This window comes from Aquila chrysaetos, chromosome 15, assembly GCF_900496995.4.
Source record: "Aquila chrysaetos chrysaetos chromosome 15, bAquChr1.4, whole genome shotgun sequence".
Lineage (NCBI taxonomy): Eukaryota > Metazoa > Chordata > Aves > Accipitriformes > Accipitridae > Aquila > Aquila chrysaetos.
The window spans coordinates 6,442,525-6,470,124 of NC_044018.1; the positions used below are offsets into that span (position 1 = coordinate 6,442,525).

The 27,600-nt window shown below is 40.3% G+C and overlaps 1 protein-coding gene across 2 annotated transcripts in view; it reads right to left on the reverse strand.

Moving 5' to 3' along the window:
- Window positions 1–242: 242 nt before the first annotated feature.
- RCAN2 (regulator of calcineurin 2) overlaps window positions 243–27,600 on the reverse strand; it is an 88,764-nt gene continuing 61,406 nt past the window's right edge. For both annotated transcript variants that reach the window (XM_030037791.1, XM_030037792.2), the window contains 3 exons: window positions 17,739–17,912; window positions 15,520–15,691; window positions 243–7,444 (listed from right to left, as the gene is read on the reverse strand). In XM_030037791.1, the coding sequence (XP_029893651.1) occupies window positions 7,284–7,444; window positions 15,520–15,691; window positions 17,739–17,912 (507 nt within the window). In that variant the 3' untranslated portion in view covers window positions 243–7,283. The remainder of the gene's footprint in view (window positions 7,445–15,519; window positions 15,692–17,738; window positions 17,913–27,600) is intronic.

Below are 27,600 nucleotides of genomic sequence, written 5' to 3' on the forward strand. Positions count from 1 at the left end.
TATACTGTTGGTTCAACTTTAATTTTGGCCTCTCATCACTGAGATCCAGAGGTCTCAGAAACCACAGTAGTGACCTGCATGCTTCTGCAGTGGCTGGAATTAGTCACTAGAGGGTACAGGTGTATACGGATTTAAGGCACTGTTCTAAATAGCTGGAAATGATAATATTTGCCTTGGATGTAAGAAAAGGCTCAGCTGCTTAAAACTGTTATAAAATGAAAACAAAGCATGGACAAGGAGTCTGCTAATTCCACCAAAATGTTTAATACCATAATAGATTTTCACTGAAGTACAGAGCTAATGTGAATATTTGTACAAAATACGTGGTTAAAAATAGTATTGATTTATAATATATACAGATATGTCACATCTGTGTCAGAAATGCAGACACTTGAATGAAAACATGAGTAATGTTTTTAAATCTACAACAACATACATGAAATATTTCTGCAGCTACCCACAGTAGGACAACTTGCCAAATTGACACTTAAGGATCCGTCAGTCATTACAGATGGCGTTTCTTTCAGAAGTTTCTGAACAAGAACTCTGCTTTAAAATGGATTCAGAACATTTACCTTCATTAACCAAATAGTGAAGAGAACACATCTGTGTGACACTAACGTAGACACAACTTTCTCATACTGGATAAATGATCAATTACAAGAATTTGTTAAAACAAGGCTGATTTTCTGGTGTATAATAATGGAGAACTTTAATCCTTCTTGCTGGGTACTCTTAACTCAGGTGAGGAAGCCCCTGACTCAGGGGCAGCAAACAGTCCCTTCTTCATACAGCTCTCGTTTACGTGGGTTTAAATCCTAACGTCTGTCTTAAGGTTCTGAGCATCTTCATTTTTCATTAACTTTGAGGCTGCTCACCCTTCACAGCTTTCCCAGCCTTACTCCAGCAAGAACCTCACTAACAAATGTCTCCGATTCTAGGCTTTGTAGCTGCTGCGTTGGCACACAATCCTATATTGAAAGGATCCACAGATGACTCTTGCTGTAGCCCCAGAATCTCCGTGTAGCAACTGAACAAATTGACAAAAGGGGAGAGACGAATTAAGGCTATTTTTCAATGCTTTCTGAGCATCTCTGCCGTGGAGGCATTTGGGGTTTGTGCCCTTCAGTCGGGAGTGCTGCTGCTGCTCTACCTCTAACAGTGCAAGCTTCCCTCCCCTCCAAGCCAAAGCAAATATACGCGACCCTTCGACATGTGGGAAGGAGCTTTTACAACACTTCTTCCCTTGTAATTTCACCTCTGAATGCCACAGTCTACGTGTATTTTAAAAGAGAGCACAGCTCACGTTAGAAAAAACATCTCCTTTTAAGAGGAGGCTAGGATATTTGAAAGCTGCTGTACTCCCCCCCAGAAGATGTGCTAAAGCAGGAAAAGCAGTGTTGGGTTTTGTTTTTTTGTTAGCATAACTAGTTATTCAAGAGCATTGCATGAGGATGAGTATAAATGAGGGTCTGTCTGGGACTTTAATCCATACCTGGTTTTGCCTTTTAGTAAAACAGATACAAAATATGATTTCTTAGGCAGACGGGAATCGAGAAAATGCAAAGGTCTTAAATTCATCCTAGTATGTGAGAGAAAGTCTTAAGTGGCTAAATGTTTAGTGGTAAAATGTTTACCACTAAAAAAGGAACAAAAATAAATTTAGTAAAGGTTCTTTAGAGGATGTGATCTGAAAGCACTGTAGCTTTAATCAGGATATCCACAATAACCTACTTGAATCCCCTCTTCCATAGAAAGCTTGTTCCAGCTCCCCAGATTCGTGACAGATACTGTCTTCAAGCAAGCTGTTCCCTTAAGTCTATCTCTAACACCACCAAACTGACTACATTCCCTCATCGGGCAGTAAAATACTGAAGGACCCAACCCCCGTGAGCTGCTGAATCCATTTTAAAAAGTTGGGCCGATCATCGGGGAGAGAGTTGCTAACTACAGACCCAATTGCAGAGCTGGAGTCTCCAACTCGTCCTTCTTAAATCACCGTTTCTCATGCTTTGATTGTAACTCTTCAGGAAAAAAAACCGAGGCTGCACAAGGAACAGCAATAGCCAGACTATCAGTTGTAAAGTGTAGAGAGCCTCAGCTGCAAGTAATCAAGGCACGAGCCATGGAAGCCTCGGGCCCCTGCTGCAGCTGGGAGAAATACTTTTAACTCCCATTATTCAGTATTGTGCAGGGTTAGGTTGCACGTTATCACTTGCATGCACAAATGCCCAGTATAAATAAATATTGCCTATCTGTGTGTACAAATGAAGTGTGTACTGAAGTTACACACATACAGTCACGTCCTCAACCAAAGACCAGTTTGAGATCCTCTGGGACATACAGCTCTCTACCATCCACAACTGATGCCCTGAAGCTTATTTCCAGGTGCTCTGTCGAGTGCCAAGCAAGACGGAAGAGCCACAATCAGCATGTTGGTAATGCAACATTTCAGTCCGATCAGATGAAGAACCTTACTGTAGTTGGGAAAAGCTCATTTGCTGCTCAACAGTGAAGAATAAATCAGACCTCCTGTAGTGCATTTTACCTCTCAAGTATTCCATAAGAAGATGACTATTACTTTTTCTAATCAAGACACAGAGGTCAAGGCCTGTCTTTTCAAAAGGAATCAGTAAGCTCAGAGCTTACATTTCCAACGAGACTTCTTAAGCGGATCTAATTTTCAGAATCATGAGCAATGGTCCTTTGAAAACTACATCTTTTATGCCACACACCCAGAAAAAAAAAAAATCATTTTTCCAAATACAGATCTCAGTGATCAAGTGTAAGAATTTCACAAGACAGTTAATCAGCAAACTCATCTCCTGGTTTCCAATCCTTTGCAAGATCCAGTACAAATTGACACAAGAGACTACAAACAATTAGTTTCAATTTTTGTAATAATTAATGTTAATAGAACTTTTTCCCCAGCCTGGATGGTAGCTGGATGCTACAATGTTTCTTATTCAATCACTCATGCCCACTGTATTTACCTATTATTACAAAAGCACAGTAAGAACCACATTAGCTGTCAGGGATGTGCTTTTGCTCATCAGGGACTGCACTGTGTTCTTTTTTTGCACACACCTAGCCAAATCCACAGCAAACGAGTGCAAGTTCACATGACTCTGTGAAACTGCAGCAGTTTAAAATGGAACACGGCATAACCTGCCAGTAAGAGGGCTATTTTTCCCCCCTAATTTCTACTGAAACAGTTTGACCTATGTCACCCATTTAAGCATTTTCACTTCTACCAGTTGAGAGCGCAGTGGTATATACCACACTAGTCAGTTTATTAATAGAGCTTAACTCTTTAAATGTTGCCTTTCAAAATGCCAATGCAAGCAGAACACAAAAATATTGTTTGCCATATTTATTTTTCAAACTAAGCTCTGAATTATACAAGTGTAAAAGTGATTAATTAGCCAATAGCTTTTTAATACTCCTATAAAATATGACTAAATAGAATATTTCAAAAGTATGTACAATATAATGGAAATGCTAACATAATCTGTCACAGTGCTCACACATACCACTGTAATCAAGTCTTGCAAGATGGTTCAGTCCATGTACAAAGAACAGTCTTTCTTTTTGCAGAAAGCTTTTTCGCTGTTGCTGAATGGGAAGGAGGGGGAAAAAGACCAAAATAAAAACAACCCACCTCTCCCACCCTATTTAGGATTAAATAAATGTTAAACAATTTATGCACGGGGCACATTTTTATAATATAAAGCACTTTACAATAACTATGTCTGTAGTCTTGTTATGGTTGAGGAAGGGATGCTCTTGCCATGTTTTCTTGCTGAAAACAAAGTGTACTTGAGTGTGTACGTATATGTTAGGAAGGGGGGAGTTTGTACTACCTTGTCTTAATTACAAAAATCAAGGCCACAGAAATTCTTTGTTCTTTTGTTCCGAAAGAGCAGACTCCAAAATACCCTTTCTCCGTGCGTTGTCAATGTTTTCATCCTTTTAACTGTACTTAGGAAGTCATTAAAATTTCGATTTCGTATCTGAAGAGGTCAGAAAGGACAAGCAGGCAGCAGAAACAGCAACTGTACTCCCCTGATTTCCTCCTTCCATTTCCAAGCGGCAGCAGGAGCAATGTCCACCCAAAAGAGGGCCCCAGGGCTTCGCTGCCAGCCGCTCCCATGGGCGCCCACTTTGGAAAGGAAATTAAAAGGACGCCGTCTGTGTCACTGTGCATCAGAAGCTGTAATGTAACACAGAGATTTCATTCTTATTTATACTATTACGACATGAGAGAATCTACTTTAGCACTGTGGACACCCTGTGAAAAGTGCAAGTCAGAGGGACTGAGTTCATAGATGCTACACAACAGATAATTCCCACTGAAGTAAGTAGGGGCTCTTGCCTGTGAATTACTGAATTAAATAGGGCAGTTACTCTTCCAGATGGTCAGTGTTTTTTTGAAAGAAGCCTTTCTTCTGTGCCAGGCAAGAACCAGCCTTTAGCAAAATACCAGGTTCTCTTTAAGTTGCAAATCCTGTTACTTTTATGATGGGGACATTATTCCGTAATACCTGAAACATTTTCCCTTGATGACCGTTATTTTATCACATAAAGGTGATACGTAAGCTTTGACCATAGTTACAACAGGCTTCTTTGAGTTTTCAGGTTTGTAGTTGTGTTTCTATTTCTGTGCTTTAACCAGTGAGCCATGTTCCACGCCCTCCTGGGTAGTACTACGTAGTTTTGTGAAGACAAAGAGTAGTCATTGAAAGGGGCCTGTTTTTAAATGTCTGAAAATGCACTTTGAAGAAAGAGCATTTAAGATCCAATGCTTTAATTTGCAGTATAGTTTTACATCATTTGAGGCCAAAGTCTGTAGTTCAGAACCAAGTCTCCAAAGTTTGAGTACATGGATACAAGGACTAGATTCAGCCTCCAACACTTCTGCATGGAAAAAAATCCGGAGTATCAAATTTGATTGGAGAAGATGTCTGATTGCTTACATCAATTGAGGATGTGGCCAGTAAATTCTTCCATACAGCATATATCAACAAAAAATCTTAGGCGTTTAAATCTTTCTCTCCCTGTTTATACTGGTCTAAAACCCATGGACCTTAGCGTTCTGTATGTTCTCAAAAACGACAGTGGTGTTACTCCTGAAATATTGTAGGTGGCCTATGATGGTGTTTTCAACAGGAACATCAGGTTATAGTCTTAGGGTAGTAAGTGACTATTTATTGAAACCATTTCTAAATGCATCACTGAAAAAATAATTGAAGTGAAACCTCTAAGGAGTTACTTTAAGACAACTTTACACAGATATCATGAGGATACTAAAGCCCCATTTTTTGTTCAGTCTCTGCTGTATTTAATGTGCTTCTATTAGTATAACACACGCACGATGATGTCCATAATGCAGTAACAAGTATCACATTATAGATATACGCTAAGTAAAGCACTACATCTCAACAGGAATATTAGGGGCCTGTGGTGGTCGCAGAATGAACTGTATGAGAATGCTTAAGTCCTCATTCTCAGAACGTCCTTCACCGTGCACGTTGAGAATGGCATCTCCTGTCTTCACCGACAAAGCAACATGCTTTTCTTCCTGGAAGTACTGGAGAGCCAATACCCCAGCAAGGGGGACTTGACTCTGCTGAAGCTTGTAGCCTCACTGCTAATTAAGGGTAGAATGGAACCCTCCCTCAGAAACCAGATCATTAGGTTTTATGACAAAAATCTTGATTACAGAACCTAAGCTGACTTTTCAGATCCTAGAATGAGCTTCCAAGATGTATTTACTTATTTTAACTTGTAAAGGATTTTAAACCATGGAATCTCACTGTGCCATTTTACAGTCACTTTTGGGCATACAGCTGCAGCTAATTAGCTTAAAAATCCCACCATATCTTACACATATGCTCAGTTTTCTGCAGTATTAATTTCAGTGGAACTACTCATGTGCATAAATTAAGCGCATGCTTAAATATATGCAAAATCTGAGCTCAAATGTCTAGAAAATATGTTCTCAAAAGGACAAGTATGCATAAAAAAGAAATCATCATGGAAGGTCTGCCAGACAGGGAATCCAGTATCTGCCTGCTGTCAGCCATGATGAAAACACAGAACAATTTTTGTAACCCAGTATACACTGCAAGTGAAAGAAACATGCAGGACAGAGTGAAAAAAGGGGATTCAATTGCATGCAGTCTAATTTCAAGTGTGTAATTATGGTCCTGTTTTCTTTGGCCTAAAAAAAGAGAAAAAAAAACAACAAAAGAACACCAACTAACCTCTCCTCACCTCCACAAACCCAAACTGCATACAGCTCAAAAAGGGCTCTAAAGCACAGGAAGTGAGGAAGGAAAAGGTCTGAATATTAGAGATGTACGAGTAATTACTAACAGTTTCAGGGCTATTCAACACACCACTAGGAAAGCATTCAGCCTTTATCATTACTAGAACTTACAGCTATGACAGAGAGCAACAAATCCCTCCTTAAATAAGCAGTCAGTTTCTCTTGCTGCCTCAAACTCAGAAGTACCACTCATACCTTTGTGGAAGATAAAATGACAATCCCTGTTGATATTCTGGCTCCCTTCTCCTTAGAGAGAAGGACTGAAAGACACCAGACCCTCCAGCCAGCTGCTACCTCTCAGCCCAGAGAGCTCTGTCTCACATCCCTGCCACCATTAAGGACGAGTTTACTCTACAGCTGTTGGTGGAAGAGGGTGTTTTTCTGATGTTTCTAAAAATGTTGCAAAGATAGTATTCCTTACAGAAAACTCCAGGGGGATGAAAAGGCCACCAAACTGCTAGTAGATTAAAAACAACACACATGCCCCCCTTTAAAAAAAAAAAAAAAAAGGGGGAAAAGACTAAGGTCTGGTGGGGAACTGAGGAGGTCAGAGGAGCAGGCTGCTTGATGAAGGGCAATAGCAAGTATTCTGGGAGTTTGAATATCAAGCCTGCTATCAGCCTAATTGCCCACCCTGAATGATCTCTCTGGTAGTGGTGTTTCAGCATGCAAATTATAGCTGTGAAAAAATCCTCAGACTGAAACCCTCCCTTGTTTCTTCAGCCTTGTTTTGTCCTTTCCAGAAAAATCTATTAGTTGGTGTGTGATATGGTTACATATACAAAGATCTTTTTCCTAGCCCTTTTATTACATAGGCTTGATTACTGTAAAGGGATTTCAATGAGTTTAATGTCTGGTACTCAAAAGGCAATGGCTGCCTTTCAACAAAACAAAGCAAACAAAAACCAAGAGCTGTGCTGGAGGAGAGAAGTGCTGCTTCTGCCGGAGAGGCTCAGTTAGATACAGGAGGTGGCAGACCAGGGCGTCGAGTTTGAATGATTTTTGGCTTTGGAGAATTCTTTGGGTCCTCGTCTTCTTCCATGTCGCTGTCACAGACATGCACTACCACACTGGGAGTGGACTCTGTTCCTGCGTGCAGCTCATATTTCTCCCCTGGAAGTGGAGAAAAATAGTTAGATCAAAAGGCAACAGTCTGAGTAGCAGTGCAGACCATGGCGCTCTTGGACTGCAGAATACTCCTATACCTGGATAGGGCAGATGAGCGTGTGCTGCTCCTAAATGTAGGTGAGGGCAAGCATGGCTAGACAATATCAGCTGTCACAACAGATTCTGGGGATCCTGCCCCTGGGGGGCAGTGATCATTGGTCTGTAAGGCATAATAAAACACCTTAGTGTCTATAACGGTGTTTTGCACCAATATTAGTGGCCAACAGCACTGAAAAAAAAGTACAAAGAGGAGAGAGAACACGGAAGTTCATGGCTAAGAAGAGGGACTGGAATCCAACCTATCAAACATTTGGTCTGAAGTCATGTCACACCTGTTGGGTTAGGGTTATTCTTTTTTATTGTTGTTGTTTTCTTTCAGTCTAGCATGGCTCCAGTCCCATTTAAAGTCCACTAGATTCTGCAGCTTGTTGCCTCCAGACAGACATCAACACTTGGTCCAACTGCTCCAGAAATAAAAAAATACATGTATCTGCTCCAGATGGATTTTGAGATTCAAAGCTCTTTAGCTGAGACTGAAACAAATTTTGTCTCTACAGATGAGACTACAGAGTACAGTCTATAAATGCTCACTAGCAGGCTAAATGCTTAAACAGTACATTAGATTTTCTAAGTATACATTCCTTATTTAAGTCTCCACCCAGTACTCCTGTAAGGAAGATTAATATGGCTTAGGTGGTTACTTGCAAGAGTCCACAAGCAAACAAAGGAAAATCAAGATCAGGCATTGGACTTCCAGTCCTGCATTCAGTCTGTTGGCACTACATGTGTTTTGGATTGTACACAGGATGTAAGTAGGTATTGGTTATTAAATTGCAAGGAATTAATTTAAGACTGTAAAGAAAAAAAAGTCTCAATGGCGACATTTCTGACAGGATGACTTGGTCTTTCAGACGTGACAAAGACCCATTTGCAGCACTGAAACCAGAAACCATTCCAGATACTGCACTTGCCCCCCTCTGGACTATTTCTCATCACTCTCATCTCCAAAACCCACAAGCCTCAGTTAAATTGAAATAGGCTTACAGTGACCACACGCACACCTGATAGCTTGGTTTTTTCTTCGTAAGACTGGTCCAGAACCACTGCATATTTCCTGAAAAATATTCTGAGATGACGAAGGTGAGGCCCAATATACCTAGCTGACCTGTATTCGTGGTGCAACAGCTCCTAAACACCTGCATCACTGGCAGAACCTGGCAGGGCTAGGTGCTGTACAATGAAAGTGAAATGGCAGTCCCTACCCCAAAGCACTTGCAGTTTGCTCATGTTACTAATTTGGACTTTTATTTATTAGCAACTTTGTGGCAGAGTAATTCATGTGAGGAAGGGGTTGCAGTTTTGGCCCTCCATTAGCACACACAGTTCTGGGACTGTCATCACATGGTATTTGTGCTGACAAATTCTTGGTTCAAATAAGACTGGGTGGCTTGCGACTAGACGACATTCTGCATTTTTGCCTAAAAAATAGTAGGCAACTAGTGAATAATAGCTATAAGTCAGGCATCTTGCTGTGAGAAATATTTTACTGCTGTGATACCATTAATGTTGACATTTAACTGCTCTATTTTTAGCAACCTTTCCTCTGAATCCAAATTGAGCAAAGCATTACAGGTCTTGCTGATAGGCTAAAATATAAAAAGAGAAATAGCTTGGTTGTGCTGCATTGAGAAATTATATGGTTTTTCTTTGCCTATTTTCCCTCCGGGCTTCAGCTAATTTCTCAGCTATGGTCTGACGTCAATGCTGCCAGCCAGCACCGAAGGCTACATTGGTCACTGTCAGCTACAAGCAGCTCTGCAGTGCTGCACACACACAATGCTGGGCCCCTTCCTCATACACCAGCACCATGAAATAAATCAGATTCACTGCCCTCTTAAAAGGTAATAATCCCAGTTCAAATGCCACATTCTTTTACTGTTCAAATCCTTCCCAGAAGGACTTTTTCTGCTGAAAAAGAACAGTGGAAATAACTACAGACACAAGGAAAAAATATTCAGATGCCTCTGGCACAAGTAACTGCAACAGCAATTAATGTCACTTTGCAAATCAAAATGTGATGCACTTATAAATCAGGTTTTTAAGGCATACGGTTATTTTTGAGCATAAATGAGCTGCAGACTCAGTTCTGTACTCACAATTATTCATCCCTGCAGAACTGTGGCTCAAACTGCAGAAAACCTTTTTATGGCTGAGCTAGGAACAGGACAACAGTAACTATGGGACTTTTATACAGCCGTGTCTTGTTCCTAAATGTAACTGTTGTTTGCAGAAAAATACTAGGGTAATAAGTAGAAAATAAAAATCCAATAGATAACAGCCAGATTACCCCTTCCCTTCTGCTTTTTTCTATGTTTTTTTTTCTTTCCTCTTAAACAACACCTCCAGCATAAAAAAAAAAAATTGAGCTAAATCTGCAGCAGTTAAGCTGGTGGAGTAATGGTTGAATCACTGCAATCGAGTTAGGTTTACAAGACATACAGGTTGTCCCAAGCTAAGAGTAGCAAGTCAACTTAGCATAGTTAAGACTCACCGACTTCTGTAGTTAATATCACTCAAGCATTTCTCCAGTTATCTCATTCAGCTGTCTCTGATGCTGTCTCCTTTGCGTTCTCAGGCCTTACATTGCCCTACCGGTCCTGCTTCTCCCGCTTGCCTGGAGAACTCTTACAGGCTAAGCCAAAGGATTCTTGGGGAGAGGTGTCTTTCTCCTCCAGCAGTCTTTGGGCTGTCTCTATCCCTTATTATTAAGTTGTTTAAATATTCACATAAGCTGAGATAACAATGGAAGCTCACATAAATTTACTCAGAAAAATATCACAAAATTTATCAAATATGCTCGAACATCTAAACTCTGCCTTCAGGATATAATGCAGGGAAGAATTCAGTTGTGGCACCTCCACCATATAGATTTGGCAGAAAAGGTTCCTAACCCCTGAAAATAGCAGCAATGTCCCTCTATTCGTTTGCTTCACATAAGAAAAAAACCAGGAATTTGAAGTTTCACCATTCAACAGTGATAATCCCAGTTCAAATGCCACATTCTTTTACTGTTCAAATCCTTCCCAGAAGGACTTTTTCTGTCCTTGCTTTTATGTCACTTGGCACTACCTTTTGCGACCACATTTACCACAAGCAAACCCACAGCCTCAGGTGACGCAAATAAGATGACCCCAAGAACAGCACAAAAGCAACTTAGGGTATTTTAGAATTAAAAATAATGGCATGTGATTTTCTATCCCTTTGTGAATCAGTACTATGAACTTTGATGGTGCATCTCTCATCTAATGAGGCACTTTTGTCCAGCAAAGAGTATGTTCATACAGTTAATTAATAATGAAGAAATGGTAATGATACTGTGCAGCTACCTCATCCCTGATTCTGACTCATGGTAAAAGGTTAATGGGTTCAGAGCTGTCCATTCCATGTTAAACATGTCATTAGCTTCATAAAAATACCTTCCCCTTGTAGTCCCTTCATCCAAGTGCTTTACAAAAATTATGGTACAAATAATAGGTAGTCCTTTGTACGGGTGCATGTTTATGCCGGAAGAGCTACAACCCATCCCATATAATACCTCTGCTGCATGGATCTGCCATGCGCAATATGGAGGAGTTGCTCTCTGGAAGTCCATTACTGACATTTGCAGGCGAAGGGCACCCTCCTCTCCGGGCTGGCAGAACAAGGCAGAGGGAAAGCTTTCTACTACACCCAGCAGCTATCCTGTACCCTGCCCCTGGTAAGGGGAGGGAAAGGCAGAAGAAGGCACAGAACACAGGGGAGAGGAAGGGCAGGGATGGAAAATTTTATCTATCACCCATCTGCCTGCCCCTCCACCCGCTTTTAATCCTCTCTGGAAGTCATCTGAAGTATTTAGTATTTCATTTGAATCAGTGAGAACAAACATAAGAGTTTGAAAACACCTGGGCATAGAAAACTTGCCGTGCGAGACATGGTTTGAAATCCCTGTGTGCAGCATTTACTGGGCAGGGTCCTGCTCTTCGCCGTTTTCCCCTTCCCTGTGCAAGGGTGAGCCAAACCCAGGGCAGAGCAGGGGCAAGAGCTACACATCCTCCTCAAGAAGCCCAGCTAGAGCATGGCAGGAACGGCTACCTCTTAATGGCTCAGAGACAAAAATGAAACCCTGACCCAACCCCTCCTCTGACCACTAATCATTTGCAGACCCAGCAGCCAAGCGGCACAGACTGTTGCAGGGTCTCCTTTGTGTCCCAAGAGGTACCACTGTGGACCTAAGAGCCATCATGTGTAACACTTCAGAATGGTGCTTTCATAATGTGAAAAATGTATTTTCCATGACCTGGAGCATAGCCTGAAGGCATTTAGGAGGTGCAAAGCCTGCTGGAATGCTGATGAAGGAGTGGGAAATGTGGAGAGAACTGAAACTGGTACAAATTTGTCTATATGGGCTGCTGGAGATGGTCCCCAGCCTGCACTGGTTTTCAAATAGTGCCTGAAATTGTGGAGGCAAGCGCTAAGTGACAGAGGGAGAAATCACACTGGGGAGCACATGGAACAGTTAAGCGCTCAGGACCCTGACCTACATTGTGTGTTATTGCATAGCGCAGATCTCATCAGTGGAGCCATGATCCGTGAATCAAAGCCACGGGAGAAAGGCAATTTGTCTGGGCAAACGCTGTGTGGGCAGCAGGCAGAGGCTGAGATTGGCAAGGGGAGGCCACGGTGGCACCTGGGACCCTGGGGAAAGGCACTCTGAAGAGTGCAGACTTAGAAAGTGAGGGAATACAGGGCAGTCTGTCGAGAAGAAATTGGGGTAACAGGTTTGAAAGAGGTGATGGGGGAAGGAGGGAAGAAATATGCAGGTTGGGGGTAGACAGGGACAGGTTAGGACTGCTTTCCAGAAAATAAGGACTTACTCTAGTGCCAGCAAGATGGTGATGGTTCGTAAACTGTAACTTTGAGAGGAGCAGCTCTGCTGTGTACACATAGCCGAGACCTGGAGATTCCCCCCCTGCCCCTTACAAACATTTCTCATATAAAATTATTTCCTGTATTCCTCAGTGGGATGAAATTAAGACCTTATAAAATGTTATGGAAAAGACATGAGGGCCTACACGAGCCAACAGCTTGGTACACTGCAAGTCAGGCCAGGCAGAGACACAACCTGGGCCTGATAGGCAAACAGCCAAACTACCACCCTAGTTCAGTGCAATGCCTTTGTATCTTCATCAGTATTTTAAACTACTGGAAGTTTGCTTGACAATAGAAGTGTTCTTCATCAAAGAGATTAATGATCACGCTTCTTTATTTGCAATATATTGAAAAAATTGTAGGCTGGTGGTCAGAACCAGGCACAGTCACAGCTGCTGGCTCTGACAGGTCTACGGCATTCTAGTCATGCCTCGTTTAAAGCTCAATGTCTGCATCTGCAGAAAGTGAGAATATACATCAATCAACCAGAAACTTAATTAAACATGCCATGGTCTTCCCTAACAAGTAAACGCACCCTTACCTGTCTCAATTTAATGTCAAAGGACTAAAAGACAGCTTCCTTTTGTGCACAGCAAAAAGAAATCTTTCCGTTAGACCTCTCGGATGCCAGAGAGTCATTGCCGCAGCCACAAGGCTGCAAAAAAAACCCCCAAAACTGTCCCAAAAGTGAGCTTGGAAAAAGAGAACACACAGCAAATCTGTTAACTAGCTTCCAGCCTATTCGTTTTAGTCTGGAGCAAATCTCCCAGCCTTTGCGCCTAGGGACAGTTTTAGTCTCTAATTTTGTGGCTATGATGATTATGGCAGTGTACTGTGACAGATGACCTCTATTCATGGAATGGGACAGTAGCGTGGGTCTGTGTCCAAGTGGTGTATCTTACATTCCCACAAAGTAGGTCAGTAAAACTCATCTTGTACTGAGGACATACAAGAAACTGTTCACTATTTACACACTCAAATGAGTTTTCCTGGTCCTCAGATATTAATCTTACCAAATCAGTGTATTTAATATAGGAAAGATTCCACACAAGTTAAAGACGTAGAAGTTGGGCTATAACATTCAGAGTTCTGTAAACAACTGTGCCAGTGAGTATTTTTTGATAGCTGACAAACCATAGTTATATTTTTTAATTGTGTTTTTTGAATGAAAAAAAAAAAAAATCTAACTTAGCTGAGACTAACAGTGTCATTTGATGTACAGCAGTATGTTTTACTGATGTGATACTGAGAAATGAGTTTTGGTGGGATTTGTTTTTCAATGAAATTCTAAACATAGTAAATGCACAACTGAGAACTGCAACACTATTTTAAAACCGCCTCTGCAGTTAACTAAAATTGATCTCTCTAACAAGGGCTAAAAATAGAAAGAAGAGAGCACACAATGACTTTTCATATTGCTCCCTGCAGGCTCCTTAAATACGGGTGAATATGACCTTCACGCAAAGCTGTCCCAGAGTGTGGGACAATGAGTGATATTTCACATTCCACTGCTCTAGAACAGGAATTGATTTATTACCCAGCTAGCTAGGGAATTCGTTTACATGTTTCCATTTATAACACTGCTGCATCAAAGGAAAGAAAAAAAAAAAAAGAAAGAGTTTTTTGTTTTTCTTTTATTCAGCAGTTTAGAAGCAAAGCATCAATTCTGGAAATAATAAGCATTATAGTACAAAGTGTTACACCTGACAGCCCTTTTCTATGGGCTTTCCTGCTGAAGGGGAATAAAACACAGGAATCTCTGATGTTCTGCTGATACATATTTTCCCCCTGTGAGAGATCCCATGTGAAAAAGATATGAGGTGATCCTGCAAACCTTATGAATCATGACGCATCTCTTCCTGCACCCCATGCACTTCAGCTCTGGGTTACTCTGGTGCAGTTACACAAAAGCCCCAGTGATAAGATGTCTGCAATTGGAAGCTAGTCTTAGAACAAGACAGCAGCATCTTCAGTACAGCTGGGGAGAAAAATATTCTCTCATCCCACAAGAATTTCAAAAATAAACTCTAATAAATTTTCATGAGCTCACCCCTCAATTGTTATTAGATTGGATCTGAAGTGTTTTATTTCACTATGAAAATAATTTAACAAGCTATTTTTTCTTATGGTTTACAAATGTAAATTAGACAATTTCTAAATGATACTGCTTAGACCTGGAAGTGGAACCTTTTCCATTTTGAAAATTTTAAGAGGATGCTTCAACAGCTTTGAAAGAAAACTATTTGTAAAGATGACTTAATTAAATCAAAACTAATCCTCTCCTGTGAAAAGTTTTGGTTTCATCAGATGAGCATTTTCTTAGGGAAAGGATTGTTTTGAAAATCCCAGCTAGTTTCAATTCCTGGCATTAGCTGAAGATGGGAACACAGAAGAAAGTCTATCTGCATTATCCATTGACATCTATCCTATTTTGCTAGAGGCTACAACTTATCCCATTCCTTCTGCGTACAGTTTTCAACAGAAAATGGGCAGTCTCAACAGAGCAATCCTGCTAGGATTGGGGAATGGTAGTTCTGTCTCGACAAACTTGTTAACATAAGAGATTCTCCACTCTGGTGGAGATGCAGTGATGCCTAAACATTTGATGAGGCATTCTGCATTTTGGAAAGCAGTACCAAGCAGATGTGATTTAAAACAAAAACTCCTCAAGTTCATGGACAAGCATTTGTCCAGTCCCCACAGAAACCATCAGTTGTCTCATCTAAGCACAAATCCAAGCACAATAAATTGTGTAAACAAGCTCTGATCTGCTATTCAATCAAATAGCACTCACTAGCTGCAGATAAGATCTAATTCTGTACACACATACGGTAAAACTCACGCTCACGAGCTGCAGATAGGATCTCATTCTGAACATACATATGGTAAAACTCATTCTTAAGCAAACAACCAGTTGACATGCATCAACTTAAATCTAAAGCTTTAATGCAACTTACAGGCTTTACCTCAACTTCCTCTACAGTTATTCTCTACACTGCTATTCTCTCTTCTGCTTTTTCTGACACATTTTCACACAAGGACCAAAAGCTTACCTGGTCCTAGCTTAGAAACTGCATAAAGGAGGTCGTAGTTGATGACAGGTGTTGCATCATCTATTGGTTGCCACCCTACAGGTGGGGAGGCTGGAGGCGAGATGAGAAACTGTTTTGCAGGCTGTGGTGGTGCCAAATGAAGCTTGTCTCCATCTGTCTCAGAGGTCTGAATCTTTAAAGCATAACAAATACATTGTTTAGTATAGGATGGGTAAATGGAATGATTACTCAAATCATACACTTCTAATACCAAATGCCACCCAGGCAGGGTTTCAGCGTCAGTCTCAGCAGAGAAGGCCTGGAGATGAATTTCATCTCAACCTTACAGATGGTTTCTCTACAGTAAATACACTGTGGGGGGCTGTTATATGAGCAAAGCTACAATGTTTGTGCCTATTGTATGCGTTCTCTGAGGATACATGCAAAGCTTTGGTATCCACAGCTGCTAGTTCAGAGATTTTTGAGGCAGAAAAGATATTGTTGTGATCTACTCGCCTAAACTCCTAAATAAAACCAGACATTAAACAAGAAACCAGTACCTCCTGCACCAAGGCCTTATCAGTAATTTCAGAGAGGTTCCTGAAGATTTGTTTTCTTTAGCTGAAGTGATAAAGGAATCTATCATGTTCCTTAGTAATTTGCAACTAAGTGTTCTCATTTTATTTCCATCTTAAATTATCTAGTTTAATTCCCGCTTTTTTCTGATATATTAAAGAAGTCTCAACATAAATGAATTATACTACAGCCATACCTGAGCAAGTTTACAACCAGCTCGGGCCCAGAAGCAGTAAACTGCATTTGCATGACAGCAAGCCTGAGACAGCACCTTGCTATACCACAATGGGTTTTGCAAAGAGCCAGTTTGGGTCTTTCAACTCCATGTTCCCCAGAACTTCTAGTTCTGAAGTGCTTATTCAGTCTGGCTGAGGCCCATACAAACATACACTGCTCCAGACACTGTGCTGCGTCCACATACTCATTCCCTGGACACAGCTAACAAGTTCTTTTAAGACTGCATGGACTGGAGAGCATAGTGCAGATACCTAAATGGCTTTGCAGGAAATCAGCTTAGATATGGAGACTAATCACTATTCTTCACATTTTTATCCTAATGTGTTATCCTAAGTTTCCTATTAACCTCTTGATTGTGCAGTTAGAGTGAAATGATTCTGAGATCTGCTTAACAGCAGGTTTGGAAACCTTTCAGAAAAAAATCAGAGCCAAATCTAGGAGATTAAGGCATATAAAATGAGATTGAGGTAATTGTCAACACCTAAATCCAACTGTAAGATCTTCTGAACTCATCTAACCCATTAAGCATATTTCACAACTGTAGTTTCCCATGTTCCTGAGGTTCTGCTCTGCCTAAGCTCAAAACAGCTCCTATTCTGACCAGGCTGTAAAGGCTCAAAATGTAACTGCCTCTGAGGTTTGACTGATACCTTCAAATGACCCTGCCTTTAACCTAAGACCTCTGAAGGACCAATCTGGCAGCTCAAAGCACACTTACATTGCTTTTAAGCACTAGTGAGTATCCCATAAGCCACAGTGGCCACAGCAATTTATTAAAATACATTCAGAAGAGGTTGTGGTCGGGTTCTCAACCTCCCTCACCTTTCTATATCCTGGCTGGGGCCTAGTACTCACCCAGGCTGTGGGAGATCTGGGTTCTCTCTCCCTTGGCCAAGAATTGAACCCCCATCTGACACTTCCAACAGATGGATATAATCACCTACGCTCCCAGACTAGGGGTGTTGTTCTCCCCCACCTTCTCCCTTTTACTTGAACTTAATAGAAAATTCACACATACATCCAGTAAGTAAAAAAAAAAAGGCAGGAGGAAGCCTGACTGTGGCTCAGGGTTGCAGTCAAATAATTCAGCCCTACTTTTTTTACGAACTTACGATACTTTACATTACCGCTTTTTTTACAGCTAGTTTAGAGAGTTACCCACAGAAAATACCCAATCAGTTGTAAATCAGTTCTAAGCTATATAACTTCTGCATGTTGAATAAGCAACTTGGGTCCTAAGTGGTCCTTTAGATTTACTGCAGACCCACTGGGCAGGTACAGCTCAGGCAACACAAGGATGTTTGAGTAATCTTTTAGCAGAGAGATTGGGCATGGGAGAAACCTTTATCACTTTTATTCAGCGTTACTGCACAATGTTTCTATAAAAGCTATGCACTAGCATAGAAGTAGATACCAGATTTCATTACCTGTGCAAAATACAACTTTAACTTCTTCCCTCTGAACTGTGTTTCATGCAGCTCTATTCTGGCACGAGCAGCTGATTTGGGACTACTAAAATTTATCCGCACACGCCTGAAGCTTTTAAACTGCTGGAATGTCACGCAGTCATCATAGGCACGGAACAGGCCTTCAAATTTTTCCTGCAAATGAAAAAGAAATAATGGTGAAGATTAACTTTGTGCTCTGTCACATCAGTCTGTGCCCAAGGATAATCTGAAACTTGACAACAACTGTTTAACTAGGAGGTTTCAGCCTGGGGCCTTTGGGGGTGGGTGTCCACAGACTAATAAGGGCTCTGTAAAAAGACACTAAGGAAAGCACTGGTCTGGAAGTGCTGAACTCTGCAAAATGTTTGGGGGAAGGAGTCTTCAAATTGAGAACCCAGCAGCTATTGAACTTCTCCTAAAAGTTGAGCAAAACTGCGACAGTGACTTATGAAATGAAGCTGAAAAGGGCATATGACTGAAAAGACCAGACAACTGTGGTCTTATCTGTACAAAAGCAAACATTGTGCTGAATTACAATGGAGTCAGCAGACAAAGTCAGGTGCACTGTAACTGAGGGTTACATTCACATCAACACTGCAGGGTCATTTTGTATTGCATGTTATGTTTTTCTGGATGTTTTGGCATTTAAATATTTAGTGCAGATACACGCTCGTTCCTTGAGAGTTCCTGTAGCAGCAGGGAAAAAGTAAATAACTGAAAACAGCGACCTGCCCCAAAGACAAATTTCAGGCTTAAAAATGTTCAGCTGTAGAACTCCATGTTCAAAAGCACATGACACAAATACGGATATTTCAACATTGTAAAAGAAGGGTCTGAAATGTACCACATCTGTGGACCTAGAAATCAGCAGAAATTCAAGGTACGTTAGCACCCTTGGAGGATCAGACTCTCTCTGCAATTTCTCTGTAAACTATGTGCACACAGCAGACTAGTTCCACATCATCAAATAAAACCAGAGTCCTTAAATCAATTCTGACACTTGCACAGGTCTTTTCATTCACACAAGCATAGATTCATAAAATATTAAGACTGAAAGGGAGCCGTTATCATTTAGTCTAGCCTTTGTGCTTACTCAGTTTTTAGACTACCATCCAGTGAGTCTCACATAAAGTCCTAGTATCTTAACTACTGCAACCCAGACTTGAAGTCTTAGAAGATGGATAATCAGCCAGAGCAAAGCCCCTTCTTTTAAGAGTTCTTTAACCTGAAAAAACCAGTGTTTGAGATGATTGGCCACACCATTTCACACACTGAGGGCTATTATGTCAGGTGTTTGCATAATTACAGTAACCTGACGTTTTCTTTGATGTATCTGCAAGTAAGCACTTCTTTCCTTCTCATCCAGGAAAACAATTTCTTATCCCTTAGAGTGGATAATTGGTAGAGGCTGCAGAAAGATGAAACGGAAAATGCAATTTATGTAATCTCATCAATACTTCAGTTCTCATCTGTTGATCTTACAAGCAAGACAAAGAATCCAGAACTACTTAGAAAAATGTATCCTGAAGCACAGTGAAGCTGCATCAGGGAGCACTAATAGCACTGTCAGCATGATACATTTGTTAAAAAGCTAACTAGGAAAACAGACCAGTTTCGTGGCAAGGAGTATTAAACACTAATACGCATGTAGCAGATCTCCTTTCATTCACTGCCAACTCTGTGGTCTTCTTCCCCATAACCGATAGTCCATCTCTGGCACCCTTTCAAAGGAACCTCCCTGTGGTCTATTAAGCTTTCATGATTTTCATTTCATTTTGCCTGACCTCACTCACCTCTTCCTCTCACCACAGGAGATACTTTGGAGGAGGGAAAAAAATAAAAAAAAGAGAGGAGAGAGCTCAGTGGTTTGGTTGAGGGTGAATAAAGGCATGCAGTAATCCCACAAACAGCGTGAAGTTGATAGGTTTGTACAAGCCGGTCTAGTCATACCACCTAATGTTCAAATTGCTGACATTTCACACCTGAGTTATGTTTTTTAACTGCTTTGCTTACAGTTTTGCAAAATTCCATTTTCCTGAGCAGAACTCTACATCCAGTGACATTTGTATAAAGGTCAGCCAAAAGCAGCAGTCATCTCAGTCCTGTCCTGCTTGGAATTTTGATGCTACAACCTTCACAATGACCAGGGAAAGAGGGCTGGGGGAAGGGAGAGAAAGGGACAGGGGACCAGCGTATAAGGAGGACTTATGCAGCATTCAGAAACATGCAGTAGTGTGGATAATCTATATAAAAGATAATAGTGACTGACTAATTAAAGCTTATGTCTTTATGTTACCTATATTACCTATTTCAGACTTCTTCAATTTTTTTTAAAAAGCACCTTGAAGTAAACAAACTTAAATACATAAATATATATATGAGGGAAATCGGAGGGGGGGGGGGGGGGAGAGAGATGATCAAGGTATTGTAATAGAACTCACATAAGCTAAAAATAAGCAGCAAGGTGAACATTTCCTAGTCCTCTGTAGTAGCTCTCAGTTTCCCTACAAGTCAACAATAAAAAAAAATCATAGAAATTCATCATATAAAAAAAGTATTGCACCAACAGTGGAAGAAACCATGCATGGACTTGTCTGAATGCTACGAAGTAAGTATCTATTACGACTGACAATTTATTAGGAAACAGATCCTTCCTGTATCAACACAGCAGTATTTTCTTGCATCAGCCAGTCCTGTGTGCTGGCCCTCTTTTTGCACAGCATATATGACAATGTGGAACCTAATCTTCGTTAGGGGCATAATGCAAAAGAAGGGAGAACGAGATTTCAAATGTGGGTCCAAGAGCAGCGAGCACAAGGAATGTTCTGGGCACATTCCTGGACAATACTGAGACGTACTCTCATTAGGCACGGAAAGGGACAGATGGGAATATCTCTAAATAAAGCTGATTAAGTACTGGACGCCAAATGTAATACTGGGGGAACATTAAAGCACTATGGACTTCATTCTGCTTACTTTTCAATTTGATACTGGAGCAGCTTTAGAGATCCAGCTTTGATTAACACTCCTAAAAATGCCAGGGGGGAGGAGGGGAATGAAGCCCTCTATTTGATATTAATACAGGGCAATCTATCCACAGTGGAGACACATCTACTGCACTGACTCAAACTGCATCTCCCATTAAAAAGATTCATACATCTGAATTTTTCTACATTTTCAGCTGATAATAATAATGACCTCAGCAGAGGTCATTAATCATCAACTGCAGTTAATGGCCCTCAGCTGCATCTTGAGCCTCCCAGCTTGATATTAATTCCCATATGTCTTAATTGCTATTGCCTGTGACTTCTAATATCTGCTGAATGTACTTATCTCAATAAAAGTCTCAGTCATTCCAATCTCTAAGAAAATGTATCATATACATTTTAAAGACCTAAGCAAATTCCATCCCTTTCAAGTTTTGCGGCTCAATTATTCAAGACCCATAATCCCCTCAATTCAGGACTTTTAAAGCTCTTTTAGGATTCAGTATTTTTAAGATGCTTTTAGAAAATAACTCTTCAAACTTTCAGAATACTTTGAAAACTCCTGAAAAAAAATAAAGGAACATCCAAAGTTAAGCAGCAGTGTTGCTACTCTTAAAAAGTCAAAATGCATAAAGTAATGAGCATTTATTTCTAGGATTTTGGCGTTTCTTCATCCATCCCAGGTATGTCTCTGTGAGACCCAATTAATGCTCTGGCAAATGTGAGTAGCCTTCATTTGACCAATACTGCAGAAACTCTCACTTCTCTCTCCTGGGCTCCGTGGCCTCTCTTCATCTCACTATTTCTTTGCCCAACACTGGGCACCTTTCCCCAGTTGCTTCCTGTCACCTTCCATCAGCTCCCATCAGCCATCATTCACCACCTCTAGCAATTTCTAGAGTTCTTTTTTTTTTTTTTAATTAACAAAATTAGCACAAAGTAGGAACATACTAATTAAGGCTGCTGATTACTCAAGCTTGATTGTTATCATTTACGACAGCCAATGCAGAGGACAAACAGAGCGCCATCCATGGAAGAAATGAGCACTGGAGTACAAGGGCAAAGCTGTGCACTCATGGACTAAAAACTTATTTCTACTACTAAATGGGAGCTCACCTGGGAACCAAGATCCTTTAAGTCACATGATAGAAGTGATGAGTGAAATGCAGCCATAAGGAGGCAAACAAAATACTGGATGCATTTGGAAAAGTATTTCTAGTAAAGCAAGTCAAGTATTAACAACATTATATGGAGCACTATTACACCTCATTAAAGATATAGGTTTTGTTGCCTGTATCCCAGATAGATTAAGCCAAACGGGAATAGATTCAGATAAAGGCTACAGGGAATGAACAACTTACTGAATAACAAATGAAAATGCTTGGCTTATTTAGCAAAACAAAGCAAAGCCTGAGAGGAGATGGGACAATCATCAGCAGTTTACCAGAACTGTACAGAATAAAGACAAAGTATACTGTATAGACTGGAAGACTATGTTGGCTTGAAACAAGTGGAAACAAGTGGCATAAATAGGTTTAGGCTAGAAGTTAAAGAAGGTTTCAAACATCAGAGTAATGATCCAGAAACAACCTTCCAATTACAGTAGCAGTGGTGAATGATTTTTTTTTTAAGATTGAATTTGGTTAGTTCATGTGAGGGACTATGACAAACTATGGACACAACAAGTATTGTAAAACATGACTGCCTGAATTAGCAAGTGAATTGGGTTCTGACACAGCAAGTTCCTGTGATTTATTTCCAAACATTTCTTTCACGAATAGCTCCACTGGTATTGTGTTCATTCAGGACAAAAGCCAAGGCCTAATTCAAATCAGTGGAAGTCTTTCCACAGACATCAGTGAGCTTTGGATTAGAGCCCTAGAACTCAGAACACAAATTACATTTTATTGTTCAGTGTGTTTACGCTCATTATCACCCTTGTTACACATTTGATTTAGGAGATGGCTGTGATTTAAAACTTTACTCTAATGCTTTTTCGTAGAGTTTTGCAAGCAAATAAAGCAAGCATTTTTCCCATTTTAATTTTTCTTGTTCATGTATATAAAAGATTATCCAAGCAACCAACTGTATACAATAGGGAAACTGAGACATAATTGACAATTATGAAATATGTTTTCCCTGAAATTCATTCTGTACCAGATATAAATTCCTCTGTAAGAAGTAAACTCATCTCAGTTCTGTTTCCACATAGCCACACTGGTTGCAACACTGCAGAAAGATGGAATTTCATAGAACATATGGAGGCTATGCACCAAAGAGTCTTCTAACAAAGACATTCTACCAACAGATTAATTCCCCATTTATAGCAAAGAGGATGGGCATACTGGTTAATTCTAGGTGATATAAAGGAGTCACTAAAGTGGCACACATTTTTTAAAAATTAATAATACAGAAGCCTAGAAAATATCAGCTGGAAGTAATTTCAGGAATGGGATATGTCAATGCCACATGAAAGGTACTGTAATGACCTAGTCTGGATATTGTGTATGGCTTTTCTCATCCAGGATTAAGGAAGATGGAGGCAAACTGGAAGAGCAACAGAAGAAGACTACAAGGATGATCAGAAGTGGTGAGGTTTTTACAGGTAAAGGTGGATGATCTTGCCTTGGGAAACAGAAACTAAGGTATGATGTGCTACATCTAAGTATAAAGAAATCAGTAAATGATGCGAAGGGAAAGGGATTATCCAAATTAAAACAACCAATAGTGTTGGTATGAAATAAAGACTGCCCATTAAAAGATTTAGGCTCAAACTGAGGAGGTTATTTAGCACTAGACCCATAAAATTTCAAAATGCCATTGGCCCAGAAGTAGCAAAAAGGCTAATTACTTTCATGAAAAGGACGGGAAGGAAAGATTACAGGACAGCAGTATGCATTGCTGTAGTACTGGAAAAAAAAAAAAAAAAAAAGGCTTGATTTGTCTAATTAGAACTTTAAAGAACCGGGTTCACCTCAAGTGCTTTTAACAATTATTTCATGAGCCACAGAAAACAAGCAAACAGCTTGATATAACTCACATGTGAAAATTCCTTAAATGGCAAGAACTCCTGCAAGTAGCCAGTGTAAACAACAGCCTAATCAATGATCAAATTCTCTGCTTTTAAAAAGGTAAAACTTACCAGGAAACTTTGAAAGCACATATGAAAAAGCACTATTGATTCTCAGTTAAAATTCCAGGAGTGCTGAAAAGGGAGAAAATATTTTAAACCGATTATGATGATCATCAATAAAGAGCTCCCATAGTCCTGTTCTCATGCTTTTAAGAAATGGCAGGAGAATAAAAGATAAATTTATCATTCAGAGACCACCTTAAGGCACAGGTCTCCACCTCCTAGCTTTTTATTTTACCTTTCACTGACGGTAGCTGTAGCCAAGAGTGTCAGATCTTCCTACTCCCTCTTTACCAGTGAGACAGGGTATTATTTGAATAAAATATTCAGACTGAATACTACTGTCTGAATGTTGGTTTGTACAAATTTTTGTCTGTTATCAAAGGGAATCCCTTATACAATCCCAGGTGGAAACAGCAACAAAAACATGCAATAGAAAAATGTGTCCTTCCACCTGTCATTCATCAGGGTACACTTTAAGATGATAACATTTCTACATGTGAGAAATTTTGAAAGGGGGGAAAAAAGGGGGGAACATTAGGTATTTTGTCAGGTTACCAGAATTACAAAGTAGTCTGCAATGACCATCTGGTTACCGTACTGTCTAAAGTGTGTTTCTCACCTTGGAATTCAGTGCAAAGTTCTGCTCATCTCTTCCTGAAGTTAGATTAGAGCACTGAGATAGGAGTGAAAAGAGCTTGGGTTTATTTATTTACATTAAACACAGCACTAACTAACCTCTTCCAAAATTGCACAGTTGCCTCAGTACTCAAACAAAAAAGGTTTACTACCCCAGTTCATGCAGTTTGTTGTTCTGTGCTTGGCTTTCTGTTGTTTTTAACGGGTGAAGGTCAGGTAAATTGTGAGCCAAAGATGAAATGAAACAGTATGAGCCAGAACAAATTGGACAAGTTGGACTTAGAGAGGGGCAGGTTAAAAAAAATGCATTAAATCTTGCTCTCTCCAGTTAAATCAAGACCAATTTGCTTGCACTATTGCAATCCTGTTAACGTTAAGGGGGATCCTAATACCTTTAAGTTCTACTACGTAAAGAATACACATTTTGTATTCCAGACGTGATGCTAAGTGACCTTGTTGCTCTGCTCTTTGTAGTGAACCAACCCTACAGAACACACATTGGCCACAAAGCATATCTGCACACAGCCCTGGTCCATGGCTCACACATGCTGCCGTGTTACCCTTACACGCTAGGGCTGTTTTGGAGGCATCTGCATAGAACTTCTAGATCCTGAAGGCCGCATCCAGGATTTTGCCTTCATTTTGTGCCAAAATCATTCTGACAGCAGAAATATTTCATACAATGCTTACAGATTCAGTGTCTTGTTCCAGAGACAGGCTTTGAGAAAGTGTAACAGACATCACACAACGTGGTATAGACATTTGTAATTCATCATCTCACAAAAACTTGTGATGACAAAAATAGGTGGGAAACTGGAAGAAGCTTGATAGTTCCACCTCACAGTGGGACTGAGGCAGCAAGAGCCATCCTTCATTACCAGTCGTCCTGCCTGAAGACAGTCCACCAGGGCATGATAGCACTGCAATAGCACTGCAAACCTCCTGGTACACAAAACAAGACAGACTCGCCTCTTGAAAAAGGAGCTGAAATAAATAAATTTATGTGCAGCTCCAAGTCATCAGCACAACAAAAAGTACAGAGATAATATCTGCCCCAAAGCTTAATAGAAACAGCATTCACATTTCGGAAGAGGCTGACAAATGTCAGGGGCACAGAATTTTGCTGCGTTGCCTTTTCTGTTTTTAACCAGCTCACATCCCTGTTTACCTCAATGTGACGCACATTCCTCCTGCTTAGCTCCACTGATCTGGAAACCAAAGGCTCCTTCAAGATGAAATAAATTGTTCCTGTGGCAATGCCAAGGGGGTGATTTAATATAGTTTGGAGACTTCTCAATTCAATTTCACACCCAACGATTGAGCTAAAAGAAAAATCCACACTTTACATTTCTTCTTTATATGAGCACTGGTAGTTTACTGTATCACCAGCAACAGCTTTTCTGAGCACTCCATATTTGAAGTACGCCAGTTCCAGATGCCATATTAGCTCCCTGAAACACTAGGAGTACTCTTTCAAACCGGCTGGCCAAGTGCACATTATATGACTAGATCTATTAGTTTCACCCCCCCAGTACTAGGAAGTGTTCTGCAGAGACATCATTCTTTGTTCTCCGAGAAGCTACTTTCAATTCCTGTGCTAGCTACCATTTTGTGCAACATCACTCGATACTTTCTTTTTTTTCTCTTTTGCATCATATTTGGCAGTGAAAAAAAAGCAAGAACAGGTTTGTGGAGTATTTAGTGCAATTTCTGTTTTCCAAATAGCAGCTTACGTTTTGGCTCGAGAATGATAAAAATAATGCTAATAAAAAGGCATGAAGAGGTCCAAGGAGCTCATCTGCATTGGATTTAAGAATGTACATAGTACAATACCAGCTATCAATTTTGTCTTGTTGCTGCAAACATTTAAGCCCAACAATTAATTGGTAGCACAAGAAAAAAATTACTGTGTATATGTTTAGCCTGTTTCAGTAATTCCTAAAGTTCCTATTATCTTAATTTAGCAAACAAAACTAAGGAAGAAAAACAACCTTAATTAGTTTTTACCAATAGCTGCTATGTTTGTATCACTAAGGGTGTTCCAGTAGGAGCAGACTGGTGCTGAGGACTTTCTGATTAGGTGCCATGGAGTGAATGCTCATTAGGAGCTGGAGCATATTAGCCACACTACTGGAGAGCATCTTCTATATTAATTTCATCTCAAAGATATCCAGTTCATGAACTGCTCTGTGATGTGAACAAAAAGCACAGTTAAATAAGATCAACAGGAAAGTTGCCTCATGAGAATCCCCAGCTTAGACTAAAAATGCTAATGTAGACACACACAAGTATTTCTCATAAGAATAGTTAGCTGGCACTCCTGGAAAAGCCAAAAAAAAAAAAAAAACCCAAATTGAAGTGCTAGGGACAATAATAAGGGACTGTAGTCAAACTTGTGCACGAAACTAGGACTAAAGTTATGCGTTATGAGAAGCTGTGTGAAAAATATTCATACTAACTGTACAAACTAAGGGACTGTAAGAAACACTAGATAAATATCCATCTTCTTATTGCACTATTTTGCATTGATCTTTGACAATGTAAGTTTCATCTGCTCAACCTTCTGAGGTATACCACTCTCCTCTTCTGTGTGGTGACACTGAGGTGAGGACAGAGTCGCTTATAGTCACAGTGCCCACTTTCGGGCAACCATGGGAGTAGAACCAGTGTTTCCGTAACTCATTCAGGAGCATCTTTCTTCTACAAGCATACAAAAACCAAGTCAGAGCATCTAGAAAGCTCAGTCTCTTAAAAATCTGTTACCGAGCCTGCTGAAGTGTCAGGGGACACGTCTGTCGCTGTCAGTGACGCAGAATCAGGACTTCACTGAACAGAATGCTAAATACAAGAATGAAATATAATAAAGAGAATGCTAAGAGCTGAGAAACCTTGTTTTATTTATACTCTTGGAGCTGTAATGTTGTAAAACAACCATAAAATATATACTATTCATTCCCTGTCTCTGTCAACCCAGTTGAACTAGACAAATAAACAAGAAAAAGCCATGGGACAGTTTAAACAAATAAAGTGCTTGCCTTGCCATTTCCTGATTCACTATTTTGCCTACAGTGATCAACATTTA